The sequence below is a fragment of the Cladophialophora carrionii genome (assembly GCF_000365165.1).
Source record: "Cladophialophora carrionii CBS 160.54 unplaced genomic scaffold supercont1.5, whole genome shotgun sequence".
Classification (NCBI taxonomy): domain Eukaryota; kingdom Fungi; phylum Ascomycota; class Eurotiomycetes; order Chaetothyriales; family Herpotrichiellaceae; genus Cladophialophora; species Cladophialophora carrionii.
The window spans coordinates 1,075,107-1,089,625 of record NW_008481830.1 but is presented as its reverse complement, the minus strand read 5'-3'; the positions used below and the strand labels follow the sequence as shown (position 1 = coordinate 1,089,625).

Here is a 14,519-nt window from a genome sequence, read left to right as displayed (position 1 = left end):
GTCCGAACCCGGAAGGCTGCTCATGCCCCTGGCGATGACCGAAGGATCGAGCAGATCTTCAGAGCTTGCTCGAGGACGTGCATCGGCCCAGTCCACCTCCGGACGCTGCGTTCTCCCCTGCTTGAGGAAAGCTGCTTTTAAATCGCCGGGCATCTATTCGTGCGCGACCACGCTCATTGCTGAATGCGTTGATCTCTAGCGCTGGTCAAGATTCCTGCTCCCTGCCAAGCACACCGCCGAACTGTTGATATTGTCTGCCCCGATGCAGGCCTTCTGCGCCTCCCTCAGTGAGGACCCGAGTCCAGTCGAACTTTCGCCACACCTTTCTGAACCCATCGACTCTCTTGTCGGTAGCTCGGTGCCAGCGACCTTGCTTCTTGATCACATCCGGCTCAAGCCCAAGCATGCCTCCAATGATTTCTCGCGCAAACAGATCCCCCCTGGGCCACCGCTCCTGGTCCTCGACAATGTGCCCAAGCCCACCATCCAACTCGAACCACACGTGAAAATAAGGCGCCTCTTTGACGAGAGTCCTGCGGAAGGCCAGCTTTCCCAATCCCCCTGACTTCGACTTCGCAAGGGTATCAATTATCTTTTTATGTTGCGACCATTCGTCCTCTGTGCTGAGAAAAGCTTCCTTGAAGAATGCTGGTGCGGTCTCACCGAGGCTGTAGGGTAAGGGAATCACTGTGAGAGCGGCGTGCGGTTTCCGATGTGGAAACGCGGCGTTTTCGTAGAAGATGACATCGCGGCCTTGGTCGTGGAACAAGCGCGTCAGTGACTTCATGAAGTTGCGGATCTCTTCCCACTCGTCTTCATCACACTCGAGTAAATTCGTGCGGTGTTGAATTGGGACAATCATCGCGGACTGTGGTGAGAGTTCTGGTTCGGTCGGTAGTGTAAGATAGGTTCTTGTCGCAAGAGAGACGACTGGAGCGATGGGCGGGGTATCGGTGTCTTCATGATGGCACAACGGGCAGTTTTCAAGGATCTTGTTGAGCTTCTGGTATTCACCGATGGCCATATTGCGGAGGTTCATGTCGGACTTGTGGACACGCTTTGCCAGCTTGGTCGCATTCTCGTCCATGTACTCGAGATCGTTGTCAAATTTTGCATCTTTGGCTATCCGTTCCGCAAGGCGAAGCCCATCACCGCCCGGCTGGCCACGAGTTCGGCGTTCTTCGCGGACCATATCCTCAATGCTCATGTCTTCGTTCTCTTCCACTTGACCACGATCGGCTCCTCGTCGATTTTGGACAGCTTTAACTTCATTCCGTGGTGCAGATGACAGCATCCGGTTATCCATGGCGGACAGAGTTATGACGGCCGGGTCCTGTGACTCCAAGGCTATCAACGCATCGTTGTACTCTTTCTCCAGTTCGGCCGCTTTAGGGTCTTTTCGCATTTGAGCTTTCATGAGTTGTGCCTTGAGTTTGTTGAGAGCTGTTTGATCGACTCTCTGAGAAACGGTATGGGTGGCTGGTACAGGCAGCTGCTCAAGTACGCTATCCGGGCTGGTCTCCGTTTCTCGACGGTGAGGCCGCCTGACCCCGGCGTCGAGCTTTCGCTCCTGAAACAGATCGCCACTGGGTTTGTTCTTCCCCACATAGTCGTCTCCATATGCCTTTCGTCGATCGAGTTCGATCTCTTCCTCTCGCGCATCGTCGAATTCCCGCAGGCTGTCATACCGCTCTAGGGCGACATCTTCCACCTTACGGCCGGTTTCTTGAGCTTGTCGATATATCGCTTTCAACTTGGTCATGCGCCACTGAGATCCAGCATCTCCGAATGTGTAATCAACTTCATGCGCAGCAGGTTGGCTTTCGAGATCATCAACGGCTGTACCATTCTTCAAGTCCTGTAGGTGGTGGTTCAGTTCCTTCTCATGTATTTTTAACTCGAAATCTGCGCCTAGATTGTTTGGTTTCGGGGGAGAAGGCTCCGGCCTCTTCCTCTGTACGTAGTCGATATCCAATGCCGAAGGCGCCTCCATCCATGAATCACGCTCCAATTCGCCCAGATCGGGCCTCTTTGACGGCGGCTGTGGCTCCTCTTCGTCGCCGTCCTTTCCTCCTCTGCTGTGGCGGTGGTGCCTGTGCCTATGTCTGCTCTCCAACTCATGATCATCCCTTGAGCGCTTCGATCTCTTTGAGCGATGGCCGTCCTCGTCATGGTAGTGTGAGTCGTGGTGTCTCGAACTCCGATGGTGGTGTCGATGGCGGTGCTCGGATCTGTCGTGCTCCTTGCGCTTTTCTCGACCTCTCTCCGACTCTTTCTGCTCCGCCAACTCTCTCTCAAAGTCTTCTAGGGCCATTCGGTGGCGTCTCGAGCGTTTGCAACGGATGGGGGAAGTTCTATTGATTGAAGGTGATGAGACTGATTTTGCGCGGGGATTCATGGAGATACCTTACCGGGAAATGACATCCTGGCACGGATCATCACATGTCTTTTAGCGCGTAGCAAAAGTCATTACGAAGGCATTTCAACGATTTTCTGTAATTTTTCCCGCTGATAGGTCACTGCGATCTCCAAAACTTCCCAGGTCTGTCAACTCTTGCTTCACTCGACGACACAGTGACCACGAAACTTGTGTGTAGACAACATCATGGCGACTCAACCTGTTGCTGTAGTCTGTATCGGCATGGCCGGTGAGATGATCCGACTTCCCGTTGTACTGCAGGTTCTGACTGTGTGAAACAGGTTCAGGCAAGACAACGTTCATGCAGAGAATCAACAACTATCTGCATGTGAACAAGAAGAAACCATATGTCTTGAATTTGGACCCTGCAGTCCTCAACGTCCCATTCCAGCCGAACATCGACATTCGCGATAGCATAAATTATAAAGAGGTTATGAAGCAGTACAACCTGGGGCCTAATGGCGGCATCCTCACTTCGCTCAACCTATTTGCGACCAAGATTGATCAAATCATTACCCTGTTGGAAAAGCGAGCGAATCCTCCGCCGGACAGCAAGGTACCGGCCCCGAAACATTTCCTGGTCGACACACCAGGGCAGATTGAGGTTTTCGTTTGGTCGGCGTCGGGCAGTATTCTTCTCGAGTCTTTGGCATCGTCGTTTCCAACTGTCATCGCCTATATCATTGACACGCCGCGCACCTCCTCTACGTCCACGTTCATGTCCAACATGCTCTACGCCTGCTCGATCCTGTACAAAACCAAGCTTCCCATGATCCTCGTCTTCAATAAGACGGATGTTCAGGACGCGGACTTCGCAAAAGAATGGATGACGGATTTTGACAAGTTCCAAGAAGCCTTGGATGAGGAGCAGCAGAAAGGTGTCTTCGGTGGCGAAGGATTTGGAGGTGGGAGTGGTTACATGGCCAGTCTGCTGAACAGCATGAGTCTCATGTTGGAGGAGTTCTATTCACATCTCAACATGGTGGCTGTGTCCAGCATGACTGGTGAAGGGGTTGATGAATTCTTCGAAGCTGTCGAGGAAAAGCGGAAGGAGTTTGAACGTGATTACAGACCAGAACTGGAGAAGCGAAGGAAAGAGCGCGAAAACGAAGGTGCTATCAAGCGCGAAAATGATCTTACGAAGGTTATGAAAGACATGAAAATGGACCCCAAAGCCGAGCCCAAGGAAGCGGGGGCGGAGGACTCCGACGAAGACGACAGTGATGAAGAAGACGAGGCAGCTGATCCGGATGATTTCCCTGACGCGACACGCGATGACGACGAGGAGGGTTTGAAGCGAAGGTATAGAAATGCCCTCCGAGAACAAGGCATCCAGGTGGATGATGATGACCCAACGGTTGCGCGGATGCTGGCAGAGACGAAGCGAGGAGGATGAGTTCCGACGAGTGCATCAAGCACCTTTTGTAAAGAATTCGACCTTTAGCATGAGATACCCAGGAGCGGCGTTAACGAGAGTGCCTTTGAACTTCAATTTATTTCGGTTCCTCAACCGTGATGACTACCCATGGCGTGTCCATGTCCAAAGCAACATTCAAAGTAAAATCTGTACATATCATGTTTTCGTTGGACTTAAACAAGAGCGGTGCACAAAGCACTCATGGTATCGAAAGCCCATTTCAGAGTGAAGGGGAAATGCCAAGACTCAAAGGGGACCCACAGCCCACAAATCCTGTGGTAGGTGCGATTTTCGATATCGGAACTTCAAGTCGACCTTGCAACCGCGCCAACTTTCGACAATTCCTCCATCGCACACCGCACACCACTGCTCAAGATGAAGTACATCTTCTCCCAAGAGCAGCTGGTCATCCCAGACAATGTCAAGATCCACATCCGCTCGCGCATCGTCACTGTCGAGGGGCCCCGAGGTACGACCACTACCGACACTGAGGAGTGTCCACGAAATAATTGAGAAACACGGAGAAGCTTGGAGCTGACACTCTCGCTTTTCCTAGGCAAACTGACCAAGGATCTTTCTCACATCGCCGTCACTTTCACCGTTGGAAAGGACAAGGCCGGAAAACAACTGGTCCAGATTGAGATCCACCACGGCTCGAGAAAGAATGTCGCTACCCTCCGAACTGTCAAGTCACTCATCCAGAACCTCGTGATCGGCGTCACAAAGGGCTACAAATACAAGATGCGATATGTCTATGCTCATTTCCCCATCAACGTCAACATTGAAAAGAACCCCGAGGGATTGTATCAGTTGGAGGTCAGGTAAGCGCAGGCGCTCGCATGGCTTTATCTTCTACCTGCACCCACCTGCCGGGAAACAAGGAAACCCTATTTCCCAGATCGAGCCATGATGGAGGACGAACGACTAACAACTCGATTCTCATAGAAACTTCTTGGGCGAGAAGATCGTTCGAAACGTCACCATGCACGAAGGAGTTACCGTGGAAGCCTCAAAGGGTGTCAAGGACCAAATCGAACTCACCGGCAACAGCCTGGAGAACGTATCACAGTCAGCTGCCGACCTGCAGCAAATCTGCAGAGTGAGGAACAAGGATATCCGGAAGTTCTTGGACGGTCTGTACGTGAGCGAGCGGGGAAACATCGTCGAGGAGTAGATGATCTGGACACATACGGGTGGTTGTGCTATCGATTACCTATGGATCTGTGAAAGAAGGTCCCGAGGCGCAATGCATCGGTGGACAACAGCGCCATGCTTGGCCCCTATGTGCCAGCATGGCTTCGGTCCCTGAAGCAGGAACTCGATGGTCTTTCGACCGGTCAAGGCCTGACCAAGGGGTAGATGAGACAAGAAACATTTTCCAAGTTCAGCGAAACAGCGAAGGTCTTGAACAGACTCTATCTTGGTCACATCCTGTGGTTCTCATGCTAGCGATCCCTTGCTGCGTGGACTCGAAGGCCCGTCATCAACATCCCTCCAGCCAACTCCCCAGCCCTAGACCGTACTTATACTGGTCTTCGCTTGTTTCCCCAGCAGGGCTTCGACCTTTGATATCTGAACCGACCCGATTGGAGCTACTACTCTCGCTCGTGGCTGCAGGTAGGCGTGGCCCGTTGGATGCGTGTACTTGTCCCGGTTCATTTATTAATAGAAGTCCTCGACTCTCGCCCAATTGTATACATCCGTGGCGGTGAGCAGCATCGTGACTTTTCTGCAGGCTTCGTAGCCCTCAAAACCCCCGTGTGGTCCTGGGACAGGCATCCAGGCGACGACGAGTGACTGACGTGCGTGCCCATCCGCTTCAGATATGCTACGAGAAAATATCTAGTCCTCTCGTCCACCCCGTCAGAGGCCAGCGTTCCATTGGCGGAAGCTTTCCTCGTCTGGTACGAGTATATTGATGACTTTCTACGGAAGCCAGACTGAACCGCAAATTGTCTCCGGGTAGAGTGCAGCCAGCGCAGCCCATTCGAGATGGAACATGCCGATCAAGGATCAAGCCGTTTCCTTCCACCCTGTTACTCGGACTTGAAGCACCCATAACTTCTTTGCGCAATGCTTTGATGATGATCTTTCCTATGCTGGGGCTGCAGAAAGAGGCTGATGCAAGTTTTCGCGCCATCATACTCGCACTGCCATCTGCACATTTGCGAGTGAGCACGCGGAAGGAACTTTCCCAACAGGCCAGTGATTAGCGCGGCCGCGCTTGCAATTCCGGAGGCTACAGCCGTCACACCGGAGGTAATGGGACTTGGATAAAACATCCGGCACAAAGGCCAAAGTGACAGACAGCGATGATCAAAGCCAACAGAACGCGTGGTCCGCTTCTCACTACCACTACGAGTCCTGTAACTTGGTTGGTTGCTTCTTTCTGATGGATAGGACCATACATATAAGCCCAATTCTCCCCCGGTCTCGAGGCTCGCGCCTTTTTCTCGTCCGCCTTGATCCTGCTGCTACCCCCCGGCAATGATTTCAGATTCAGGATTGACAATGCCTCGTTGCCTGAGGAACTCGTCAAGGTCAGCCTTCGACATGGGAATCGTCTCTTGCTCGACTTCGTGCACGAAGCCTCGCAATTCAGGAAACACGTCCGCAAATCTTTGGCTAATTGACCAATTGGACAGGTCGCACACGTGCTGCGCGAAGCTTTCCGACACAGTCATGGCCCCGGTTTCCGAATCCATGTCGATTGCGCCGTCCAGCCGGTGCTCCCAGTTGACGCTCGTCCCCAGCGTTTGCGTCGCTACAATATAGTCACGCATGTCCTGGATGAGGCCGTCGCGCAGCTCGGGACTAGGGTCGGTACTTTTTTAGAAAGGAAGACGTCGTTGATGGGTGGACGATGCACTTACAAGATTGGCAGGTCAACTCCTGGATGGTGTCTGACTAGCCTTTGCATTGGGGTTGGCCTCATTGCCTGTGGAAGCAACGCGTACGTCTCGGCGGACGGTGCGATCACCCACTAGTGTTTGCCTGTCAGCTGGATCTCGCGTTCGCTGACCACGGTACTAACACGCATGAAACGGGCGTAACTGAAAATGTAGGCCAGTGCTACATAGGTGTCAAAGTCCTTCAAGAGACGCATGAACTCGCACGCCCAAGTCGCCGGCGTGTGCGGATCACCAGGCTGGCGCTCACGAAAATACAGTGCCAGGTCGACCTTCGGAGATCCTAGGACAGATTCCAGCGGTTTTCCCTCGGCAATCTGCCGTCGACCATAGTCGCGAAAATCGGTGTACACGGCCGCCATCGGGCATCGTTCCTCGTCAAACAGCAGTGGCTGTATAAGGTACTCCGGGACTCGAAGATTCAGGACCTGCTGTTGACGCAGTGTGACGTATCCATATTCCGTCTTGATCTCCGCTGGTGGAAAGGGTATGTCGCCGAAAATGCTAATGGTCTCGATGGTGGGAGCCGTATGGTCTCCCGAACAAAAGACCCGGAAGTGGTTCCTAGCATCCGATACAGCAGGACTTCGCATATTCATATCGGAGAATGGCACCGGAGTCGACTGGTCGCTCGAACCCGTTCGACTATGCATCGCGGTTGACGACTCTGACTCCATTCTGCCTTCTTCACCGGCTCCCCGGGACGCCGCATGCCGCCTCTGGAGCTGTGCCCTCTGGCTCACATCGTCCTCGACCTGTCCGCGACTTGTGTCTCGGGCATAGGGCCAGCTTCGGTTTTGCAATCTTTCAATATACTCGGGCACTTCCATGCCGAGCCTCTGCGCAAGCTCTTGACTGCGAGCGTCTTGACGCAGCATCCTGTGCACTTCGCCATCACCAGCGCGGATCAGCTCGAACAGGCGATGCAGAAGTTCTCTCTGGAGTGTGGCTTCCGTTTCGGCGCGCTCCCAATGGATCTTACGTCTCTTGTCTTGCGTCGCATCATATACGCATTCGACGTCTAGTCGAATGCAACTACTGCAAGGGTTACCCCCAGAACACTGTAGTATGGAAGCGGCCAAGTCAGTGACTTATCCCCTGCTACCGGAAACTCCTGTTACCTTAGACCTTCGAGCCTTACAACTCAGACACGCTGTTGAGGCTTTACTACGCCGAGGCGGTTCGAAGCCACCGCCAGTATGGGACGGCTCCATTTTCGTAAGTGGTTTGGCCATCGGCGACGACATGTGCGCACGCGGTGTGCTTGCCTCGATTGCACTGGAACGGGTGGCGTTGTTAACGTCCCAGCGATCATCTCCGAGATGGTGTCAAGAGGGCTCTTGATTTCGAGAGGGTAGGGGAAAGGTCAGTGGATGATTGATTGGGATCGAGGGTGCAAAATCCTGTTAGCTATGTCAGTATTTTGAATGACCTTCGGCACTATGTTTGTTGCCACCTCCTGCGCTCTGAGGAGCACTGTGCAATGTTAGATCTGGAACCATCCTCGCCTGCACATCTGCTTTCATCACGTGTCGACAGTTTGCGCCGCGCAGTCACGTGATGTGCGCCAATGTGGCCGCTCCGGGGCCTTGAAAGGTTTTCTGCGAAGACCTGCGTAGGCATGTAACCCAGTGGGAGGCGGGGACTAGGGTGGGGAGTCGCGCAACTACCGTACGAGGTTGAGCTCCTGATAGTGAGGGCACGGGGAACTTGAAGCCACATGTGCTAATTGTGCGTTTACCCTCAACTCGTACACTGGGGTGCGATATGGATACTTGGAAGGTCTATTAAGCGCATGTATGCTCCCTATACTCAACGTTGACGGTTACCTTGGCCATAACGCTTGATCACTCGGGACTCTGCTCGACGTGCTGCGCTAAGTAGGTACAGAGCTTTCGCGCGCCCTGGTCAACACACGGAGCTTGCACCATGCCGTGTACCTTCACGACCGTCTACTGATATAGTCACCAAACCGCAATCTGACCAATTTGTATTTGTTCTTGGTCATTGTGAAGATAGGCCCGGATTGGTGCTTGAGCAGGCTCATGAGATATCGTCGTCAAGCAGAGTGAAGCTGCACCTACCACGCTATTAGTTCTACCCCAAGTCACGTAGAGCAGATGAGCTGTTAAGACCGCGACCATATTGAGGATTGTGTGTTTATCTTTGTCTGAGATACTCAGCTGAGTATTCGAGGGGTCATGCTGCCACCAAGTGCCTGGCAGCCAGTCACCTCGCCGTTTGAGCAATCCACATACTGTACGTGCATGAGCGACTGGGGCTGGGAACGAAATCGGTTTGCTTGTGAGCGAACGGGTCAGCATCGACTGGAAACAGCCAACTGTACGGACTAGAAGTCCTGATTACGATGTCTGCCCTCGACCCATCCGTGGCATGCCTACCTAGGTAGCTAAGTTGGCTTCCGCGATAGTAGTGAGTACTCCGTACTGTATGTGCTGTACTCGTCCAAGTCCGTAGGGTTGGCGCTGGCATGCGGACCACTCCGCTTTCGAGGCCTGCGAACGCAGCCCAGGGCGTGTGTCTCCACATTTCAGGCGTGAGATGCATCGCCACGGGCAGTGGCTTCTGGTGCCGGCGGCCCCCCCGACCGCGAGCTAAGCCCCCATCCACAAAACGTTCGACAGTGACTGGGCAGTGAGCAGGTGCAAAGTGGCATGCGCATCTCTGCTTGCTGCAACCTGCAGTGCGTCAACGACTCTGTCGGACCCTTCCTCGTCTCTTGTTCGATCTGAACTTCCCATCTCGACTATCTCGACCATCTCGACCGCATCTCTTGCTGGCAGATCTGCTCAACATCTCCCTACTTTTACCGGCCCATTCATTATTACTATCCTTTTTTACCTACGAACGCTCCCTCCTAGTCACACGAATCTTCTCCGGACACTCGTCTCGGTCACGGTCATTCTTATATCCAAACCTGTGCTATACAAAGTACCCCGAACGGTCGCTGTTGTTTACCGGCTCCACCACCCGCTCCACCAGCCGTGTGCGACGCCCTACCAGCACCAGCACATTTCAGTGCAATTTATAAGCCACGACGTCAACTACAATGCCTCTCTGCGGCGGCAAGAAGGTGGTGCAGCGCAAGCTCGTCCTGCTGGGCGACGGCGCATGCGGCAAGACTAGTCTTCTGAACGTCTTCACCCGCGGATTCTTCCCGGTTCGTCTGATGCCCCGCTCACCGCCGGATCTTCTAATGTTTCATGAGCCTGGATGAGTGCCTGTACTGACGATGTCTGCTCTCTTAGACCGTGTACGAGCCGACAGTATTCGAGAACTACGTCCACGATATCTTCGTCGACGGGATTCACATGGAGCTGTCGTTGTGGGACACGGCGGGACAAGAAGAATTTGATCGATTACGGTCGCTCTCCTACGATGACACACAGGCCATTATGCTGTGCTTCAGTGTCGACAACCCCGGATCTCTTGAGAATGTGTCGACGAAATGGATAGCTGAAATCCACGAACACTGTCCCGGCGTCAAGATCGTCTTATGTGCTCTGAAATGCGATCTTCGGGAAGAACACGAAAAAGAGGATGAAGAGGAGAACAACGCGCCTCCACGACCGATGATCAAGTATAACGAGGGGTTGGAGGTTGCGAGACGTATCGGCGCTTTGAGATATCTCGGTACAGTCCATTGTGGATCGCAAACGTGATACAAGGCTAACGGGCGGTACAGAGTGCTCAGCAATGCGAAACCGAGGCGTCAACGAAGCATTCACAGAAGCCGCACGAGTCGCGCTACAGGTCAAGCCGGCTCGATCAAAAGAGGAGTCCAAATGCTCGGTCATGTGAACGACGTTAACCCCTTCATCTACCCAGCCCTTACGATTTCCACCCGACCTCTCCGTGTCTGCTTATTCGTTTCCTCCGGGAGTTCTCAGTCTCCAAGTTCCTGCGCGACACCTGCACACCACCTTTCATGTACATACTCTCACTTGTGGGCCCCTTTGAAATTCGGTTCGGAGAGCAACGATTTTGCTTTGATTTTTAGCGTTTCTCGTTTGGGATGTCGTCTGTGAAAGGGAAGCGCGGAGACTATGCGATTGGCGTTCTTTGGTGGCTGAGATCTAGACTTTTGATATTGACAATGCTTATGGATCGAGTTGGCAGTGAGTGCCCACGGTAGAAGTGCAGTGGAGTGTGGGACGAGATCACTCGCTCAGCGAGTAACACTGTGTTCTGCTGCACACTAGACGCAGACCTGGTGTGGAAAAGTTTTGGAATATTCAAGAAGTAACACCGTTGACCGAGGGTTGCCCATTACTTCGTCCTCTTTCACCGCCGCCTTCGCTGGAGGCCGACGGAGCAGCTTCCTCGACCAACACCCAATCCTTGACGCCTCCTTTCCAATCTGCTGTTCTGCCTTCACGGACGGGGACAACGACCACCCTGACATCATCTCCTTCAATGTAACAACTGCTGTTCTCGGTCTCTGGATTTTGTGGCGGTGCACCGAAGAACCCGGCCTCCTGCCTGACTTGCTCCCCGAAAGTGTTGTTTGCCAGATGAGCCGCTTTGCACCATTTTTCCTCTTCGCTTCCCTGCTCTAGAAATCTGGCTTCACCCGCGATGGTGGTTGATATCGAACTCAGAGCCGAAGTATTCAGGTTCAGCAACAGACTGGCGAGGCTGGACCTCGTTGCTGCGGCCGGTGGAGAGCCTGCGCGTTCACCACTTACCGAAGAAGCCGTGGGCGGTCTATGTGACACCCAATCGTGGACGAGTATCGACACTTTCGGGTTGTGCCGCAGATTTTGCGTCTTCATAGACTGAGCATTTGTGGTCATGATGATGACGGGCCCGTGGTCGTTATATGAAGGCAGGAAAGTATAGTTCATAAGAGAGATGTGGGGTGTTGCAGGAGATGTCTCCGTTGCGCTGATGGTCGCGAGATGGAGGAAACGGGCGTTCTTCAGGCATTGGGATACTTCGGGTGGGAGGGTCGTTGCGACTTGCGGGTTCGTCGTCGTGCTGGAGGCTTCGTAGTTGAGAGGCGGGTTGTGAGCGTCGGCCATGGCTGGCAAGGAACAATATCAACGCACTCCTTGTTTCACGGGAGATGCAATAGGGCGGTCGAATAGATGACTGCGCAGTTCTGAGAGTGATGCATGTGAGAATTCCAAGGTGGACTGAGACGCTGCCAGAGTCGAATCACCACAAAGCCTATCGAAGTTTGATGAATCGGGCGGCACCCCGCAAAACCCATGTGGGCATAGCTTCGTTTAGATCCAGCGCGCTCCGGCCTCAGGCTTGCACCACTCGAAGCTTCCCCAGTGACGTAAAGTCTTACTCCCTGTTGGTGCTGCCCTGTCCACAACAACCGGCCTGGACAATTCTCACTCCCCGATCACCTGCAGCAGCTGCCATACGAGTACCACCCCAAGCCGCCACCTACCAACGCCTACACAGCGTTTCCCCGCGTTCTGCTCTCCCAGGCACGCTGAACCCCAGTCTTCATCATCTACGCCTAAACGTTCGGCAACTGGTTTCCTCCTTCGACCTCGACCACTGGGCTTTTCTCCGGCACAACACCTTCATCCCTCCCACTGGCCGTTGCCTCGAGACCCTGTTCATCGTTCAAGCTTGAAGATACACGTTTGTGGAAATCTACAGGGACAGTATCACCTGGAAGAGCTTCACCTCTATCTATCTCCCTCAACGGTCACACACTTTGTGCCTTTTCCCTAAAACACGAGCAGCATGTCGCCCACCATGCTCGCCCGCCGTCTGCTACCACATTCTCCCTCGTCTCAGACCTCCATGGTTCGCGCCTTCACCTCGTCCGCCCTGCTTCGAGAGCCACGACGTAGTCCCGCAATGAGCGACATCACTCCCGACTCAGCAGAGATCTTCAACCAGAAGCAAAAGGAATTCCGAGATGGACTTGAAGCGGCCCGCAAGAGAAAAGAACAAGCTGATAGTCAGTCACCTGCTGCCTCTACGTCTAAATCTTCTCCATCTGCCAGTAATGCTGCGTCTCGTTTGTCTGAAACCCTGGGCCTGGGCTCACTGTCTACCGCTGCGCCTACAGAAGAAGCACGACAAGCCGAAACGGATACGTCCACGAAGCGATCAGGGGCCCTATCGAGCTTGATTTACGGCACGCCCGAGGGTCGGAACCTAGATAAAGAGATGGAGCGCTCCTTCTCTCAAGTGCTAGCCCGCGGCAAATATGTCCATTCGATCGTTTTCCACGACGTGAAGCCAGATAAAGTCGATGAATATGTGGAGCTGGTGGGTAATTGGTATCCCAGAATGGCGAATGACCCGGAGAAGAAGGTGCATCTAGTGGGCAGCTGGAGAACAGAAGTCGGGGACTGCGAAACTTTCGGTATACTCGCTCCCACTTGAAGGTGTCCAAGCTAACCAACATCTCGCAGTTCACATCTGGGAGTACCAACGGTACACCGGTTACCACGGATCACTGCACAGCATCCAGCACCACCCTGAGTTTCCGGTCTTTGAGAAGAAGTTGAACACCCTGATCACTTCCAAGAAAATCGACCTAATGCAGGAGTTCTCGTTCTGGCCCACTACACCACCTCGGAAGCTCGGCGGTCTATTCGAGTTGCGATCATACACCTTGCATCCAGGCAATCTGTTAGAGTGGGAGACGCACTGGCGGAAAGGACTCAAGGCGCGCCGGGAGGTCATGGAAGGCGTCGGAGCTTGGTTCGTCCAGATTGGAGATCTGAATACCGTCCATCATCTCTGGCAGTTTGCTGATTTGGAGGAACGGAAGCTGAGGCGAGAGATGTCGTGGGGTATCGAAGGGTGGGGCGACACTGTGCACAAAACGGTGCCACTCATTCAGACCATGAAGAGCAAGATCCTGATTCCTATGCCCTGGAGTCCTGTCGGCTAAGCACGCGTCGGGTAAGAATGCGGCGCCGCGTCTATGCATTGAGGACAGTTGGCTTCGTTTGTGGTCGGTCTCATCTGAAAGGGGATATTGTTCACCTCGGCGAAAGGAGAAAGCAGCCAGGCACAAGCAGTCTCCCAACCCGGCTTTGTTCTCGCAGCTCGGCCGTGGTTCGGCGGACCGAGTTGAGGCAAATGAGCATGGGCAGCCGGCGTTGTAGCGTAGGGGAGCCAGCAATCTCAAGCTGCAGCAGTCTTAGGACACAGGAAATACATTTTCTCAAAACTAATCCGACGCCCAATCTTCATAGGTCGAGTGGGCCCTATAGCAAGTCTTTCGGAGAAGGACTCCAGAGTTGCTGTGAGACGAAACTTGGAAACTTTCCTTCTTCGGTAGGTATGTTGCCATATCGAGAATGTCGAGGGGCTTCAGACATCCGACGCCGCCTCTTACCTGAAGCACAGCGGAAAAACGTACCTGATACTAGTGTGACCACTGTCGGCAAGTCCCAGAGTCCACCGAGCCTCGCCAGTGTTTGTGGCAGACCGGCAGTTTTTCCCGGCCTGCTGACTTAGTCATCATCTAACAGCAATGAGCCTGGGAGGCTGGTGACTGGACAACGGAGAATACACCCAACTCCTTTTCCACCGCAGCTCGTTGTCTTTCTCGTTGCAGGGAACTACTTCCACTCAGCGTTCGCTTTGGAGACGTCAACGTCAATATGTCTGCCCATCCGCGAACAATATTGGTCGTTCTTGTCTCAGACGTCTCCCGTACACCAACTGGTATATCTTGATACTCGCCGCCATCACCACGGGGCAACACACACAACACCAGAAGCATGGGTGTGCTTGCGTCGATTGTGGTTCCCCATACAATCAA

At 53.6% G+C, this 14,519-nt stretch overlaps 8 protein-coding genes across 8 annotated transcripts; 4 read left to right on the top strand and 4 right to left on the bottom strand.

The window, feature by feature from the left end:
* Positions 1 to 205: 205 nt before the first annotated feature.
* G647_06215 (uncharacterized protein) lies at positions 206 to 2,314 on the bottom strand (the record flags this gene model as incomplete). The annotated part of the gene is made up of 1 exon (XM_008730537.1): positions 206 to 2,314. The coding sequence occupies one exon, from the start codon at positions 2,312 to 2,314 to the stop codon at positions 206 to 208; it is 2,109 nt and encodes a 702-aa protein (XP_008728759.1).
* Positions 2,315 to 2,605: 291 nt separating this feature from the next.
* On the top strand, positions 2,606 to 3,815 carry G647_06214 (uncharacterized protein; the record flags this gene model as incomplete). The annotated part of the gene is made up of 2 exons (XM_008730536.1): positions 2,606 to 2,648; positions 2,701 to 3,815. The coding sequence occupies 2 exons, from the start codon at positions 2,606 to 2,608 to the stop codon at positions 3,813 to 3,815; spliced, it is 1,158 nt and encodes a 385-aa protein (XP_008728758.1).
* A 396-nt stretch (positions 3,816 to 4,211) lies between these two features.
* On the top strand, positions 4,212 to 5,010 carry G647_06213 (uncharacterized protein; the record flags this gene model as incomplete). The annotated part of the gene is made up of 3 exons (XM_008730535.1): positions 4,212 to 4,305; positions 4,393 to 4,657; positions 4,782 to 5,010. 3 exons carry the CDS (start codon positions 4,212 to 4,214, stop codon positions 5,008 to 5,010), a joined length of 588 nt encoding a protein of 195 aa, XP_008728757.1.
* A 1,300-nt stretch (positions 5,011 to 6,310) lies between these two features.
* Positions 6,311 to 7,623, bottom strand: G647_06212 (uncharacterized protein; the record flags this gene model as incomplete). Its single annotated transcript, XM_008730534.1, has 3 exons — positions 6,311 to 6,650; positions 6,710 to 6,819; positions 6,871 to 7,623. The coding sequence occupies 3 exons, from the start codon at positions 7,621 to 7,623 to the stop codon at positions 6,311 to 6,313; spliced, it is 1,203 nt and encodes a 400-aa protein (XP_008728756.1).
* A 29-nt stretch (positions 7,624 to 7,652) lies between these two features.
* G647_06211 (uncharacterized protein) lies at positions 7,653 to 7,751 on the bottom strand (the record flags this gene model as incomplete). Its single annotated transcript, XM_008730533.1, has 1 exon — positions 7,653 to 7,751. The coding sequence occupies one exon, from the start codon at positions 7,749 to 7,751 to the stop codon at positions 7,653 to 7,655; it is 99 nt and encodes a 32-aa protein (XP_008728755.1).
* A 2,064-nt stretch (positions 7,752 to 9,815) lies between these two features.
* G647_06210 (uncharacterized protein) lies at positions 9,816 to 10,567 on the top strand (the record flags this gene model as incomplete). The annotated part of the gene is made up of 3 exons (XM_008730532.1): positions 9,816 to 9,926; positions 10,015 to 10,399; positions 10,452 to 10,567. 3 exons carry the CDS (start codon positions 9,816 to 9,818, stop codon positions 10,565 to 10,567), a joined length of 612 nt encoding a protein of 203 aa, XP_008728754.1.
* Positions 10,568 to 11,001: 434 nt separating this feature from the next.
* On the bottom strand, positions 11,002 to 11,790 carry G647_06209 (uncharacterized protein; the record flags this gene model as incomplete). The annotated part of the gene is made up of 1 exon (XM_008730531.1): positions 11,002 to 11,790. One exon carries the CDS (start codon positions 11,788 to 11,790, stop codon positions 11,002 to 11,004), a length of 789 nt encoding a protein of 262 aa, XP_008728753.1.
* Positions 11,791 to 12,487: 697 nt separating this feature from the next.
* Positions 12,488 to 13,640, top strand: G647_06208 (uncharacterized protein; the record flags this gene model as incomplete). Its single annotated transcript, XM_008730530.1, has 3 exons — positions 12,488 to 12,695; positions 12,807 to 13,106; positions 13,156 to 13,640. 3 exons carry the CDS (start codon positions 12,488 to 12,490, stop codon positions 13,638 to 13,640), a joined length of 993 nt encoding a protein of 330 aa, XP_008728752.1.
* Positions 13,641 to 14,519: the final 879 nt, after the last annotated feature.